The following is a 15722-nucleotide window of genomic DNA, read 5'->3' as shown; positions in this document are numbered from 1 at the left end:
GGCCCCTCTGCTTGCCGTGGGGGTCTGTGACCTGGAGCCACACTGTGGGATTAGACCCCTGACCCTGCCACTGAATAGACACACAGCTTCGGCCACGCACGTTCACCCCTCTAGGCCCGCACTTCCTGTGAAACGGGCATAATAACAGTGCCTGCCTCAGGAGCAACTGCGAACAGTCTAAGTTAACACGTAGCCCCAGGCCTGGCACTCAGTGTGTGTCAGCTGTTAGTCTCACTCCTTCAAATCCAGCCTTCTCTCAGAGAAGTTAATCTGACCGGGTCATCCCGATTAACCCTCCCACCTTCCCCTGGAGAAGCCTTATCACCGGGCCTACAAGGCTCCAGACGACCTATCTTCCTTTCACATCATAAATATCCACTTTCCCGAAGACACCTGATCCATCTTGCCTCCAGACCTCTGCCTTATGCTGTTCCTATGCTTCAACGCTCATCCCACCTCTTCCAGCCAATCATCCTGAGTGTCCGTGGTCCTGCTGGGAACAGATGTCTCCTCCAAGGGTCCTCCCCAGATCCCTCCAAGCAGAATGACTCCCACTCCCCTCCCTGTAGGCCCAGTCCATCTTATTCCTAGGAACAAGTGTGTGTTCGTGTCTCACTCATTTTAGAATTCCCAGTGTGCTGCCCAGCCAGGGCTCCGCGGAACCCGGAGGAATCCTGGCACTTATAGGCATCTTAGAGTTAAGTCTCAGCCCAAAGAGGGTGGTCACCAGGCATATATCCAAATTAGTGCCTGAGAACAGTAGGATGTGAGTTCTCTACCTACCCTAGGTCCTCTGTTTCCTCCACTAAGGAAATTAAGAGCTCTTCTGGATTTGGGGTGGTGCTGGGGGCCAGTGGCAGCATCCTATGCAGGCCAGCCAGGCCACGGGATGCTCCCCTGGACCTGAGCCAAAACCATGTTCACCTTGTCTCTCTGATGAGGGCTCAGTGCACAACCTATCTAGCAGTCCTAGTGGTCTCCTGGTGGGGAAAGGTGCTCTAGAGAACCAGACCACCCCCTCCACACACACCTTCCGTCTACCCTAGAGTTGAGGGCCTTTGTCCCAGCCTGTTTTGCCAGAGCTGCTATGACTTTGGGCGAAAGCTTCCCTTCTCACAGCCTGGGTCTCCATCTTTATCAAAGGAAAAACCCCTTCTGGCTGCAACATATGCTAAATGCTGACTCGAGATGCTGAGTGTGACACCAGGGTATAGAGGATTAGTGGACAGGATGATCTGGGGGCCATGTTATCACCCCACCCCCAACTCCACCCCCTCCCCATACACACATGCGGGTTCACAGCCAAAGAACAGAAAAGGAGAGAGTTTATTGAAAACTATATACAGTTGGTCCAGGCCCTATCACAGGCCACAATCTGGAGGGATCCCCCCCACACCTTAGGCAGTAGCTTGGCCCCCGATGGTAAGGGCTAGGGCTGGGGCTGGGGCTGGGGCCAGGGTCCTGGCTCCCTTGGGAATCTTGGCAGCCAGACCAGCCCCCCCACTCCAATGGATATTCATCTGTGAACCGACAATTCTAAATAGCCTGTTGGTGGCAGGCAGGGAACAGGGAACAGGTCCCTGCCCTGACCTTGCCAAAGCCTGGATAGGGGAACACTACTCTTAAACCTGGGTACCAGAGGCCCAGCTAGGCTGTCTGGAAGTCCTGGCTACTCCTCTCCTAGGAGGCCTTCCTGGACATGGAGGCAAACAGCCCTCCTACCCCACCCCCACCCCACGTGGCAGGCCCCATGGACTTCAGAGACCTGGACTGAGGACATCAGGTACCCTCCCTCCCATTGCCAACTTTGGGGTCCAGGGCTCTCGGACCACTCCCCAGGCAGAAGACCTCGGGTTGAGAGGTGAGTTTTGGGGAGGACACAGCTAAGGGCCCAGGACCCTCCTGAGGCAGGGTGCTGGTCTTGCGGGTCAGGGTGTTCCGCTGTAGGAATAGTCTGCTTTGTTGTGCATCACCAGCCGGTCATCCACGAAGTAGAAGCTGTCAGACTGTGTCTCGTATGGGTGACGGATCATCTCACTGACTGCAAGAGAGGCCCCGCCAGTTGGGGCAAAGGTCAGGAGCCTGAGGCGGGGCCCCTGCCGTGGAGGCTTCAGGACTGTGGGATGGGGACAAGCTAAACAACCTCAGACCCCCCTCCACCTCACAGAGTTCTCCCAGCCTTTTTGAGCCTCAGTTTCCCTACTGGTGGCATAGGAATGGCAGCCAAACAAAAGAGACCCAGGGTAGGAGAAAGGGGTCAGAACCACACTCCCCCCCCAAGTTTGGTCTGTCTAGTCTTCCCCGCCTCCCCCCAGCCCCCCACGGCCCCTCCCACGCACTCAGCTCCTCAGAGAGAGGGGGGAAGTCGTAGATGTGCTCGCAGGTGTTCTTGCTGCTGGGGATGCAGAAGCCAAAGTGGAAGTCAAAACTTTTGAGGAGCTGGTTGCGGAAGTAGTGCCTCTCAATCATGCGGAAGTTGTTGACAGGCTTGTCTCCCACTGTGAACTCCACCCTGGCAGATAGGAGAGGGCAGACCTGAGCTTGGCCTTGAAGTCAAGCAGCAAGGCTCCAGACAGACACCACCCCCCAAAAAGAGAAGCTCAGTAAGAACTCATTCCCCACTCTCACCCCTATCCCCAGCCCTTGCCCGCCCCCCACCCCACCTCCATCCAGTGACTCACGTGGCTCCCACCTGCCTCAGGCGGAGAAAGGCAGGGGTGAACTGGTAGCGAACAAAGCGCCCAGCATTGGGGTCCAGGTCCCGCCGGTTGATGGGCAACCGCTCTGTAATGTACCCCAACTGGGGCTCAGAGGGCTTCAGGCCGGAGTCCCAGGCCCACCCAGGGTTCCCATCCCAGGGCCCCCATCTGTCTGAATTCTTAAAAATTCCCCCAGGAGGTTCTGATGCACCTTGAGGGTTCAGACCTTTGGCCAACTGGTTCCCCATCCCGGGAAGGCGGGGTGGTTTCTAGGTCAGCAGGTCACCAATTTCAATCCAGGTTCCCAGGGCCCCAGGAGACAGAGGCCCGGGGCCTCTGGGACTGCAGTTCCCATGAAGGCCTGCAGAGGGCAGGCTGGCAGGGACGGAAGGGGCCAGACTGTCCACCCAAGATGTCCAGCCCCAGAAACAGATGGGAAAGAAAAGCAGAGGCCCAGCCCCAGCTCTTCTCTGACTCCTCTGCCACCTGACGAGTCCCTGGGCAACCTGCTTCACAGCCCTTGCCCACCTCGTCCTTCTGTTGATGGCCTACCCAGCCAGACCGCTCACCTGAGGCTGGGGGCTTCTTGATTTCAAAGAGGACAGTGCCTGAGTCCATGTCTCGAATCTTGAACCTGATGAAGTCGATCTTGTAGATATTCTCCTCGGGGGAGCACAGGTAGTCTAGGGAAGACAGGCAGCTAAGCAAAAAAGGGACCCGCCCAGAAGCTCCAGCTGCCAGCTCAGCCTTTGGCGGACCCCAGATTAGCTACCACTTTCTCTGATTCCAGAAGGTCATTGCCTTCCAGAAAGAGAGAATGGAGTCCCGGCCTTCTAATGAGGGACAAACAGCTCTATCCTCTGAGGTCTCGGAGGTCAGGGAGGGGCAGGGTGAAGGAGGAGGGCAGAAGACAAGGTCACCCCCCTACCCAGTCTCCCTTCCATCCTGGAGTTGTGGGGCCTTATTCCAGCCTCTGCTCTGGCAGGGCCAGCTCAGTGACTGTGAGCCTGATGGGTCTCCAACCTAACAAGGAACCCCAGCTAGAGAGGGATACAGCCCTGGCCTTTGAGAACCTCGTGCTAAAGAGGGTGACACAGCTCCACCTCAGGAGAAACACAGTACTTCCCCGGAGAACATTCACACCCCTGCCACATAGCTGCCCCTGGTGCTACCTCTAGGAGGTGTCAAGGCAAGGACTTCCCTGACCAAGGTTGTGCTAGGGCAGGCAAACAACCCCTCCAAGGTTCCTCCCCCCACCCAATCCCCTCCTCTCCCCATAAGCGGCTTATATAAGCCCAGCTCCCTTAAGCAGCTTAGCCAAAGCTCTGCTGACTCAAGCCCAGAGCCTGGAATATTGGGGGAAGGGGGCCACCTTTGCTCCCATCCCCTGCTGATCTCCAAATGGGAGGAAGTCTTAGCAAATGGAGGGAACCCCCTCAAAGCTCATCGACCTAGCCTGAGCTCTGAGCCACCCCCAGAGAGAAGAGTACAAGCAAAGCCAGGAAGTGGGTGTGTGCGTGGGGGAAAGGGAGTCCTCAGGCCCAGAGGAGGAACCGGGACACAGGGGTGAGCCGTGGCTGAGGAAGCTTGCTTAGGAACATCAGGGCCTGGTCCGGCAACAACTGTAGGTGCTCAGGGAGGCCCCTGCAAACTGAAAGGAGCAATGGTAGGTCTGGTGCTGTCAGCCGGCAGGCCATCACACCCTCCCCAACAGAGGCCCGGAAATCACCCTCCAGGCCCCTGGGCCACCTCCTATTCCTCTGGGGCAGGAAGAGGAAGTGAATGTAAAGTTCTTCTCTCTTCCCCAAGCCCAGGGCGTCCCCCTCCAGGAAGCCCTTCTGGTAGCCTCCTGGCATCCTAGGGTCCAGTAGGGCTTAGGGGGAGAGGCTGGATCCCTAGCCTGTCAACCACAGTCCAAGGTGGAGAGAGAGAGGAGGAGGAGGAATGCCAGTGAGCAGGCCTCACCTCACCCTCGACACACCTTATTTCACAGAAAGTAAGTACCGGTCCAAAGATGCCGAAAGAAGGTGCGGGGCACAAGGAAGAGGTGGCAGAACTGGGAGCAAAATCCTAGCTGCCCAGCTCCAGCTCCTGGGAATGCCCTTCCTTCTTCTTCACATTCTTCTGCTCTTGGAGCCTCTCCTCGAATGCGGGGCTGAGTTCTTAGGTCTGCCCTCAGTCTCTTCTACCACACCTTGAATTATCAGCCCTTTTGTCCTTAGAGGAAGTGAGGGAAGTGAGATGCCCCTGGCTCAGAACGCGGCACCCACACCCTCCCTTCTGCCAAGGGAAGGATGAGGCCTGGGACCAGGGTCAGGCCAGATAAAGGGGCAGAGTGGCCAAAGGCTCAGAACACAACCACCACCCCCTTGCCCTCTGCCACAAATATCTTCCTAAGCTGGATTCAGGGCCAATAATCCAGGAGGAGCAAACCTCAGACCTGTGTGATTAGGGTCAAAGGAGACCAGGGGGTGCCAGGATAGAGATCCCTAGAACCTGGTTCTCAGCTTCTAGAGAGTAAAGAGTTCCCAGGAAACCCCTTCCCCTGCTCATCCTTACAGATGCCCCATGTCTAAGGACTTTGAATCTCCTCCAAATTAGGGGACACAGGGCAGTGACATGGGCTGGGCGCCCCCACAGTCGCAAAATAACCTCTAAAGTTACCGAAGACCCAGCCAGGTCAGCCTGACCTCCATAAACCCCGTAAGTTCTGCCCCTATTCTAAATGCTGCTGTTGCCAGTTCCAGCTCAACTAGCACGAACATCAGACTGGTCCAGGCCCCCTCCCTCTGCTAGTGTCTGCTTGGGCAAGGCAGCTCAGCGCTCTGGGGGCCCAGCCAAGAATGGCTGCTGCCTGGCTCTGAGAGGAGGGAGAAGCTGGTCCCCCAGGGACCCAGATGCACAAGCCTAGCTAGACCTGCCATTACGGTCCCCTCCACAGCTCCAGCTGGCAGCCCCTGGCTCTGCTGCTCCCCCAACTCCAGGGCTCAGGCCCACTCCAGCACCTGCCCCCCACCACCAGTGAGGGGTTCCAAGAGTTGCTTTCGAAGAGGGAGCCAGAGCAGGATTACTGAAGAATGAAGCTAAGGTAGAGGGCCACTCTCTCTCCAAATGCCTCTGTTCTCTGAGGCTCAGCCACTGCCTCTGGCACGAGGCTTCCTAGCCCTTGTTCCCTGCCTGTGGTAACCTCCTCCGGGCCCTGAATGCCCAGTTGTCTGCCTCGAGGCAGCAGCCATGAGCAGTCCTGTGGGGCCCTCAGTACTACTGACAAAAGAGCCCTATTTACAGAGCACACACAGCAGGCCAGGCACTAAGCAAAATCAGAAAACTGGTTTCCACAGCAGCCCTATGAAGTAGGTGCTGTTATCCCCATTTTACAGATGAACATGCTCAGAGAGGTGCAATTACTTGCCCAAGGTCACACAGCCAATTACATGTCATAGCTGGGACTTCAACCCAGGCAGTTCAGTTCAGAAACTCAACCACAGCAGAGACTAGGCCTCCCGGAAGAAGACAGGCTAAGGTGGTAGGGGGGAGGGTGCAGGGAGCAGTAACCTACTCCCTTGAGAGGGCTCAGACCAACCCACTGAAGCTTCCTGCCCAGGTCCTTTCCTGGGGCTGGAGGATGGCCGGACACTACCTGGGGGAACCTGAGTGAGGGCATTTAATGGTCAGGGAGACTGGAGGGTCTTAAAGTCACCTAAGTAACTCAGCCTCTGCCTAGCCTCCAGGGTGGGGACTGAGGACAGACGGCACTTAGCACCCACCCTCATTATTGCAGAGAAAAGCCTCAAAGGGCTGTGACGGCTTCATGGGGAAGGGGTCACAGTTGCAGCTGCTGCCCGACCTCCACCATGGGAAAGGGGGATGGCCTCCTCAGGAAGGAAGGAGTAGAGTGAAAATAAATGTCTAAAGGGAGAAAAAGCGGGCACAAGGAGATCAAGGGAAGAGGGAACATGGAAATCTCACGCGGAGGTACAAGGGTAGGGAACTCAGGCGAGGGGCACCCGAGTGGGGGAGGGGAGGTAGGGGGAGGTGGTAGGGCGGGAAAGGGGGCGGAGGCCCAGGCTCCGAGCTCCTCGAGGGCCCCCTCCCGCGCTCTCTCCCTCCCGCCCTCCCGCCGCGGGCGGCGCTGCCTCGCCGGTGCTCACCGCCGGTGATCCGCTGCAGCCCCAGCACGTCCTCTGGCCCGATCGGCTGCTTCCTCTGCAGCGGCCCCGGCCTGGGCCCCAAGCCAGCCTCGGGCTCCGACTCGGACCCGGACTCGGATTCCGCCTGCAGCGGCGGCTCGGGCTTGGGCTCCACGCTCGGGCCCGAGGCCCCGGGAGCGGGCTCCGCCCCCGTACCAGCCCCGCCGCCGCCCTTCTTCACCTTCATGGCCTCGCAGGGCCGCCGCTCGCCTGCTGCCGCGGCGGCTGCCTGCGCCGGCTAGAGCAAAGAGAAGAGGGAGCGTCCGCAGCCCCGCCCCCGGCCGGGGCCCCAGGTACCGCCCCGCCCCCAGGGTGGGCCAGCTCTAGGCCCCGCCCACCCCGCCGAAAGGCCGGGGGCGCGCCAACCTGGGATCACTCCCCCTGGGCTGGGCGGGGCCTCGCCTTGGGCTTCATTCATTTTTTTCACTAGGTACTAGTCCTGTCTACCTCTCCATACTCGCTGCGCTCCCGCCACTCTGTCCTGCCGTCTGCCCCTCAAGCGAGTTCCCGTCTCAGGATCTTTGCCTGGGATGCTCTTCCCCCAGATGGCTTCCTCTTCTGGTCTTAATTCGAATGTCATCTGCTCAAAGCCTCCCCCCCACCCCTCCACAACACCCAATCTAAAGCACTAGCCCCAGGCCCCCATCTGATCCTGTTTTTTCCTTCTAATACAGGATCTGAAATTAGTTTTTGTTCATTGACTCTCCCTGCTAAAAGATCAGTTCCATGGAAGCAGAGATCCTGTCTTTGTTCTCTTATAATACCTAGCAGTTACAACTGTGCTTAATATATTCTTTTTATGAATTTATGAATGAGTTTGTATTTAAAGGCTTACACTGGTACAAGCTATTCCCTCCCAGACCCCCTGCGAAAAAGGCAGAAGTAGATGCTAACAGCTTTGTTGGGCAACCTTGTACGTGCTGAGGGACAACAGCCTAAGCAACTCGCCACCACAGGGCCCTCCAGGGCAGGGAAGCGGGGCCTCTCTCTAGGGCACATGGCCAGGTAGAAGCAAAGTGGGCCCAGGCGCCCAGGACAGTTAGCAGGAAACCATTACTTGGACACAAACGAAGAATGAAAGGTATGCTCGTACTTCGTGTATCATTCCAATTAACATTCGACCAATGTTTATTGAGAGCCTAAAATATACCTGACACTTTCATATGCTTATCACATTTAATCCTCATAACCACCCTGTAAGGGAGGAATCATTAGTGCTGTTTGAACAAATGAAAAACTGAGGCTCAGGGAGATTAAGTGGCTTATTCAGTGCTCCCCAGATGTTAAGTGCAGAAGGTACAGAAACAAGGGTCTGAATTCAGGCATGCTTGATCCCAAGTCTGGAACATTCCCCACTGCACCACACTAACCCTATAAAAGGGTGAAGGGAAACTCAGCCACAGGCTCAGCATCAGGCTATACCCAACGGGCAGAGCCAACCAGGAGGAATGAGAGGGAGGGAGAAGGCCCCAGAGGCGACCCGGCCCCTTCCATGAGAGCAGTGCTAGGGCTCTCCCTGAGGGGTTAGAGAGAAGCATGGAGGGGAGGGGGCTAGAATCCAACCTAGGGCTTTCCCCTAAGGCTCCCTCTGAGTGCAAGAGGACCTCAAGGAACAGGACAGAAGCACAACAAACTGCCCCTGCCCTGGAGGGAGACAGGAAAGGGCCTTCAAGTTTAAGCCAGAGAAGGAGACCCAAATGACGCGTCTTCTGGAGGGAAGGGGAGAGGGAGGGCACAAAGGTTGTGGGGGGAACCTGAGCTAGAGGAATGGGAAGGGAAGGAAAGATGAACCCTGCTTGGAGTGTTGTACTTTGGTTACTGGAGCTAAGTCCTTCATGGCAGGCCCCATTTATGTGCCTCTCAATCTCCCACCTCCCATTCTGGCCAGAAAGGAAGGCTTCCTACTGAGATTCTGCTGTCCTGTTCAGTCTCTCTTCTCAGGCTTTTTCCAGGACTTGCGGGTTTCCAGAAAGATCTTGACCAGGGACAGGAGGATGGGCACGGCCATAGGCAGGAAGAGCGGGATATAGATGGCAAACTTCTGGTCATCCGGGAAATAGAGGAGGTGGAGGAGCGAGGGATCAAAAAAGGCACGCTCTGAGGACGTCACAGCTTCCTGGCTGGCAATGAAGGCAGAGGCCAGGTGCCCAGCGGCCAACTCGTCTGCCGCCTTCTGGACTGCAGCTACAGCCCTGTACACCTAGGAAGTGGGCAGAGGGTTACCATTAACTCCTAGGCGCCAGAGGGGTGTTGGGGCAGGAGCGGGAATGGGTCTTACTGTATTTGCCATCTACCAGGCACATTGCCTGGAGTTTGCCCAGGATATGGAGACCAGTATAAAAGGGCTACAGTGTATCTTTTTTGTGCCAGCTTAAAACCTCACACCCTATCTGGTGTCCTGCGGGGGATGTGGCACTGCCCCCTAGAGGAAACCTGGGGCACTCCCGGATGCATGCCCACACACACCCTGGGCCTCGACTGGCTCTGGTCTCACACCACACCCTGGCCCTTGCTGGCCACTCTGGGTCCTGTCACAGAATCCATCCCCTGCCCACTCACCTCAGATGCCACATCATCCTTGATGACAATGTTGCTGATCTTGCCCAGAAGCTGAGCCAGGGAAGTGAGAGTGGTGGTGGCCGTGGCCACATTCTCCACTGACCGAGCCCAGAGCAGCCGGTCGAGCTCCCAGGTCGTTAGCCCTTCACTCTTGGGCCCTGAAAACAGGCATTTCAGAGGTATCTGGGGCTGTCCAATCCCGAAAAGCAGCCTGTAGGAAGAGTGAAGTCAGGAAGGCTGGGAGTAAGAAGATGGCTAAGCTTCCTAGAATAATGAGGAAGATTTGCAGTCTTACCCAGAACCACGGAAGTCATAGGGAAGTGCCTCAGGGTCTCGGAGAGGTAAGTGGCAACATTCAGCAAAACACAGCATCAAGCCCTGTTTTAACCAGTGTTTTTGCTTTTACCTGTTTCTGGATTAGATTTCTAAGATCTTGTTTGAAAAAAGGTCCCATGGCGACAAGATTTCTGGTAATCCCTAGCTTAATCCCCTCATCCTGCCTACCCTCTCTTTGGACAAATGGGACCACTGAGCCTTTAGTTAAGGGGATGATCCGGGACCACTTCTTTGTTGTTTTTTTAAAGATTTTATTATCTATTGAAGAGAGAGAGAGAGAGAGAGAGAGAGTGTGTGTGTGTGTGTGTGTGTGTGAGTGAGTGAGGAAGCAGGGGAGGAGCAGAGGAAGAGAGACAAGCAGACTCCACGCTGAGTGTGGAGTCCAATGCAGGGCTCGATCCCACAACCCAGAGATCGTGATCTGAGCCAAAACCAAGAGTCAGCTGCCCACCCGAATGAGCCATCCGGGCGCCCCGATCCAGCACCACTTCTGATAAACAGGTGTGTTGTGCCTCTCTAATCCCGCACCCAGGGCAGACATTGCTAATCGATCAGAATCCTCTTTCCTGATCGTCCCAGGCACAGCCCTAGAATCCTCAGCACAGGGCATCAGGCAGCCACTACCAATGTAGCAGTTAGCATCAGAATTAGTAGCTCTTTCCTTAAGCACCCCTAATCATACCCCAGGAACCTGACGTTCGGGAGTTTGTTTTTTGCTCAAACAGTTTGTCAGCAACTACTCCTTCTTAGGAGAAGGAGAAGGTGATCCTTAGAAACCTTGGCTGGTTTCCCTGGGGCTGTAGGCACAGGGGAGGTATCCCTGCTGGGTGAGATGTCATTCTACTTAGCTGGGGAGGCTGGGGTCAGACTCAGTGGCCACATCCCCAGGCGCATCCCAGGCGCATCAGCCAGGACCTCACCGCAACTGGGCCAGGAACACCTCCATCACTCGCACCATGTCCACCTCGACCCTCACTGGCAGCTCCGAGCCATTGTAGGCTTTGGGGTCCACATTGTAGACCTGCGGGGGGAAAAGGAGGTTGCCTCAGGACCACACCCAGATGGTTCACGGCTCTGCCATAGACACTCCGGAGGCCGGGAGAAAAAAAGAAGACCTTAAGGTCTCTAGAAATTATAAACCTGATGGTCTAGCTAATATTTTTTTGAAAACTTATTAGGAGCTTTTCATAAATTATCTCCATTATCCCCTCAAAAGTCCCTGTAAAAAATATTTTTTATTCCATTGTAAGAGTTCCTATGAGAAACTCCTAGTCTAACCAGAGAAACAAAGTCCCCAGCCTTGCAAGATTGCCATAAACAGGGCCAAGATCTAAGATGGACACACAGAGAAGTCCTCAGTGAGTGCAAACCGCTACATGCAAAAAGGTCATATTATAGAAAACAGTGACAGAAATAAGAAGCTGTGGGGCCGGCAGGGGAGGGGACAAGCTCACAGCACCCTGGACCTCCTTGGTGCTGCCCCTCCCACAGGCTGGGCCATGGAGGACACCAGAGGAATAACAGAAGGAACAGTCTCAGGGAACATGTGTCTGTCCCTAAAGCTAGGGCTCTAGGACCATTACCATAATGCCACCCCAGCGGGGACTGTGGAAGGCGTTGGTGGCTACTGGAGCCCCATCCTTGTCCTGAATGTACAGCGGGGAGTGGGCAAGCTCAGGTACATAGAGCAGAAAGTTGAGCACAGGGTAAAGGGAGGCAGCGCTGGATCCTGCAGTACAAAGAGAAGGTTAGTCAGATTATCAAAACCGACTGGGTCTAGATCTCAGTTCTGGGTCAGCCTCTAACTTTCTGGTCACTCACTCTGGGCCTCATTTTCCCCAGCTGATAATCGCTGGGATAACCTCCAGTCCGGGGTTTCTGCGGTCAAGGACGTCCTCTGAACATTCTCCCAAGATGGCCACATACATGTAGAGTTCTTAGCCCCTTAAAGGCCCCTGGAATCCCCCCCTCTCTAACAGGCCCCCTTGACTATCTAAGACCACCCTCTTGGGCATTGCCCCATCACACCCATATAACTATAGCCCATTTTATACATAAGTATAAATATGACCTCATGTCAATTCCCTCTTAATCCTTTAATAACTAGTCATTCACACCAGGTAAAGGCTCAAGCTACTTACCATGGGCCTTATGATCTGGCACCAGCCCACCTTGCCAGCTTTACCTCGGTCACTCCCTCACAATTCCTCTACACTAAACTTCTCTGAGCTTTCTGAATGCCTATCTGTTCTGCCTCTTCTACATCTAAGCTCAGAGTTTTCCTTGCCTGGAAAGCCCTTCTATCTCTGTACTCAACACTGCTGGAGGGAAAGAGAGAAAGAGAGAGAGGGAGAGGGAGGGAGGGAGGGAGGGAGGGAGGGATGGGAGGAGAGGAGAGGAGAGGAGAGAGGGAGAGAAGGGGGAGGGAGGGTGGGAGGGATCACCTGCAGTCCCTCGCATATCATGGTCCACACTGGCCTAGCCTAACTGTCTGAAATCCCACAATGAGTGATATACTAACTTTGGTTTGCTTATATTACAGCTTGTGGTCATCTCTTCTTCAGGTACCACCTTCACACTTAAAGTCTAGAATCCCAGCTTCAAACCTCGATCAGCAGAACCTTCCAAATTCTGCCTTCACATACTTTTGCTGTTATCTTTCCTACATGCGTGACCGTATCTTTCCTGGATGACTTGCACTGAGGGAGATGCAGCCTACCATGTCTTTATAAAAAGCACTGGGAGTCATGTTTAATAAATGTTTCTGGGGGTGCCTGGGTGGCTCAGTGGGTTAAGCCTCTGTCTTCGCCTCAGGTCATGATCTCAGGGTCCTGGGATCGAGCCCCATGTCAGGCTCTCTGCTCAGCAGGGAGCCTGCTTTCCCCTCTCTCTCTCTGCCTGCCTGTGATCTCTCTCTGTCAAATAAATAAATAAAATCTTTTTAGAAAAATGTTTCTGGATATGAGTTTCATGAGTCTCATGAAAAAGGAGCCTAAATGCCCAACACTTCCTTGATGCCCTCAGACCACCCAACCTGGGAACCAGAACGATACACTGCCAGCTTCCAACCCCACCCTGAGCCTTCAGGGTCCCTCCCAGCCTGGCAGATAGACCCTCATCCTCAGCTCACCCAGCCGGGACTCCACTGGGTTGATGACATGGGGGAGGCTGTGTGCAGCCAAGTAGTAGCTGGAGGAAGCCGGGTCAAAGCGGGGGTTTACCCCCAACACTGCATAGTAAAGAATCTGTAAAGCAAAGAAAGGAGAACGTTATTTTGTGTATTGACTCATGTTCCACGTTGTCCCAAAAAGGATCTGAAGTGCCTTAAAAAGATACAGTGAGGGGCACCTGAGTGGCTCAGTGGGTTAAGCCTCTGCCTTCAGCTCGGGTCATGATCTCAGGGTCCTGGGATCGAGGCCCAAATCGGGCTCTCTGCTCAGCGGGGAGCCTGCCTCCCCCTCTCTCTTTGCCTACTTGTGATCTCTCTCTCTCTCTCTGTCAAATACATAAATAAAATCTTTAAAAAAAAAAGATAGAGTGAGGACAGGATGAAATATAAGAGACAAAATCAGAGCTGAGAGAAAAATAGGTGTGGTGGGGGCGGGGGACAAATCCCAGGGGAAAGTTAACACACTAAATACATGTTTTGAAACTGCATTTTTTTTACCAGGCTTTCTAAAACAAAGAGGGAAACAAGAAGAGCCTAATTCAGTATCCACAAGATCAACTCAAGTCAGTGATTCAGAAGTACTCCCACTAGCAAGACCTGATAAAAATGTCTCCCACATTTTCCCTAAAAGGACACTGTGTGATACATTCTTCACACGTAGGAAGCTACATTCTTGCCATCTTCGCTGCTACTACATTAACATATTTTGGGAAGTTTTATTTTTAAAATAAATTCCTTAAGGATGGCACAAGTGGGTGAATATGGTTCTAAAGGGGGCCGTAAGGAAGGTTGTTTTTTTAAACAAACCTTCACAAAAGTCCCCGAGCTGGACACCACGGAGGGAAAGCAGACACTAGAGTCATATATACACGCAGGCAATTCCTAGCAAATCAGCGAGCTCTAAGAACAGACTCCACTTGAAAACAATATGGAAGACTCTGGTGCGGTCAGGGAAGGGACTCCCCGGCTTGCTCCCAATCTCACCTGAGAGTCCACAGAGAAGTTGCCTGCAGCACTGAGGGCACTCAGGAAGGGCTGCACATAACGCCGGACAGCCCCCTCGATGTCCCAGTGGACGTCATGGGACTTGGGGTCCGGGTTGAGTAAACTGAAGGTGATCTCATAGCCTAGAGAAACAGGAGTCAGGGAAGCCAGAGGCAGCCGTACCCTGCACTGAGTTGAACTTGTTTCTCCTCCAGGATGGGGTTGGTGGCCATCAGGGAACCCAAGGGAGGATAAAACTGGGAGGAGGGACACTAAGTGCTTTAAAAACGAGAAACCACAGGGGCGCCTGGGTGGCTCAGTGGGTTAAAGCCTCTGCCTTCGGCTCAGGTCATGATCCCAGGGTCCTAGGATCGAGCCCCACATGGGGCTCTCTGCTCAGCAGGGAGCCTGCTTCCTCCTCTCTCTCTGCCTGCCTCTATGCCTACTTGTGACCTCTGTCTGTCAAATAAATAAATAAAATCTTTAAAAAAACAAAAAACAAAAAAACGTGAAACCACAGAAGAAAGGAGTGAAGAGTCCACATGCAGATTCCCCTTCCGCCCCATCACCTCCACATCATTCATTTCCCTGTCCCTTCTCACGGCAAAGCCCCATCACACTACCCAAGCTGGACTTGAGAGGCCGCCTCTTATCAGCACTCCACTTGTCCTCTGGAAGGTGGTCAGCCAGGGCTGCCGCGAGCACATCCTCAGTCAAAGACATGGCCTGCGCTACTTGGATTACGCGGCGGCCCACGATGTGAAAGGCCTCCCGGTGCGTGATCCCTTGCACGACTGCTGTCCTCTCCGGCCCGATGTAGCTCATCATGTCCTATGAGAGGCCACCAAGGGACAGAACATCGAGGGCTCAGGGAAGAAAGCAGAAGAGCATGCTGGCTCCTGTCTCAGAGAATCTGGCTTTTTGCCACTGACCAACAGGCCTACCCCTCCCTCTAGATTCATAGTGAATGCCTATCTCAGCACCTCTGACCAATCAGTGTGCATTAATGTTTTCATTCATTTCTGTTGCCTTAGCCTTCCCAACAGACTTAAGTCCCAGTCTCAGGCGTGATCTAAATCTCACAGGCTGGAAACTAGTAGGAGATGCCATGCTGAACACGGACCACGGAATAAACACACACCTGGAAAGTCTGAAATAAGTAGACAGCACATGGCAAAGAGGCAAGCCCCAGAATGCTCACAGTAGCATTCTTAGAAATTCTTAGCACTCTTAGAAATGCTAAGAGTCAAAAACCGGAAGACAATCCAACTGCCCATCAGCAACAGGATGGATAAATTGTATGGTATGTTTCAATAATGAAACATATTAAAAAATGAACAAATTAGACTCAACTGCACATTGATTATCACAGATGATTCTCTCAAACATAATGTGGAACGAAACAAAAGTTGCAAAAGAACTTAATAAGGTATTAATATGAAGTTCAAAAGTTTGTAAAAATTGTGTATGTTGCTTAGTGAGATACAACGCATATGATAAAACTTGAAAGAAAAGTAAGAAAATGACACACACAAAATATGGTCACCCTGGGCCAAAAGGGAGCAGGTCTTCGTAGAACCATGGGAGATGCACGAGTTCAGCTATATGGCTATACTGTAGTTTGCAAGCTGGAGTTGGGTACATGGATAGTCATTAAAATTTTTCATCTTTTTATAAGAATTACATATTTTGGGGCACCTGGGTGGCTCAGTGGGTTTTAAGCCTCTGCTTTTAAGCTCGGGTCGTGATCTCAGGGTCCTGGGATCGAGCTCTGCATCGGGCTCT

The 15722-nt window shown here is 53.8% G+C and overlaps 2 protein-coding genes across 3 annotated transcripts; both read right to left on the bottom strand.

Annotated features, from left to right (window-relative positions):
- Positions 1–1308: 1308 nt before the first annotated feature.
- Positions 1309–7147, bottom strand: UNC119 (unc-119 lipid binding chaperone). 2 transcript variants are annotated; one of them, XM_080827227.1, is made up of 5 exons: positions 6851–7147; positions 3269–3382; positions 2682–2784; positions 2340–2512; positions 1309–2041 (listed from the first exon to the last, which is right to left on the bottom strand). In XM_080827227.1, the coding sequence occupies exons 1-5, from the start codon at positions 7074–7076 to the stop codon at positions 1929–1931; spliced, it is 729 nt and encodes a 242-aa protein (XP_080683353.1). In that variant the 5' UTR covers positions 7077–7147; the 3' UTR covers positions 1309–1928. The 2 variants fall into 2 exon arrangements, with proteins under 2 accessions (XP_080683353.1, XP_080683354.1); XM_080827228.1 differs by lacking the exon at positions 6851–7147 and adding an exon at positions 6467–6608.
- An 837-nt stretch (positions 7148–7984) lies between these two features.
- Positions 7985–14765, bottom strand: PIGS (phosphatidylinositol glycan anchor biosynthesis class S; the record flags this gene model as incomplete). The annotated part of the gene is made up of 7 exons (XM_080826895.1): positions 7985–9089; positions 9449–9659; positions 10705–10805; positions 11368–11513; positions 12915–13029; positions 13938–14080; positions 14561–14765. The coding sequence occupies 7 exons, from the start codon at positions 14763–14765 to the stop codon at positions 8814–8816; spliced, it is 1197 nt and encodes a 398-aa protein (XP_080683021.1). The 3' UTR covers positions 7985–8813.
- Positions 14766–15722: the final 957 nt, after the last annotated feature.

This window comes from Martes martes, assembly GCF_963455335.1.
Source record: "Martes martes genome assembly, chromosome: 16".
NCBI lineage: Eukaryota > Metazoa > Chordata > Mammalia > Carnivora > Mustelidae > Martes > Martes martes.
Note: the sequence above shows the minus strand (reverse complement) of the source record. Positions and strands in the feature narration are given on the sequence as shown.

Bases quoted from the DNA above. Each gene is read 5' to 3' on its own strand.
- UNC119 (XM_080827227.1), bottom strand. From the start codon at position 7,076: ATGAAGGTGAAGAAGGGCGGCGGCGGGGCTGGTACGGGGGCGGAGCCC. The intron at 3,383-6,850 runs GTGAGCACCGGC...TGTCTTCCCTAG, and splicing joins GCTGCAGCGGATCACCGGCG to ACTACCTGTGCTCCCCCGAG. The intron at 2,785-3,268 runs GTGAGCGGTCTG...GGTACATTACAG, and splicing joins CAAGAAGCCCCCAGCCTCAG to AGCGGTTGCCCATCAACCGG.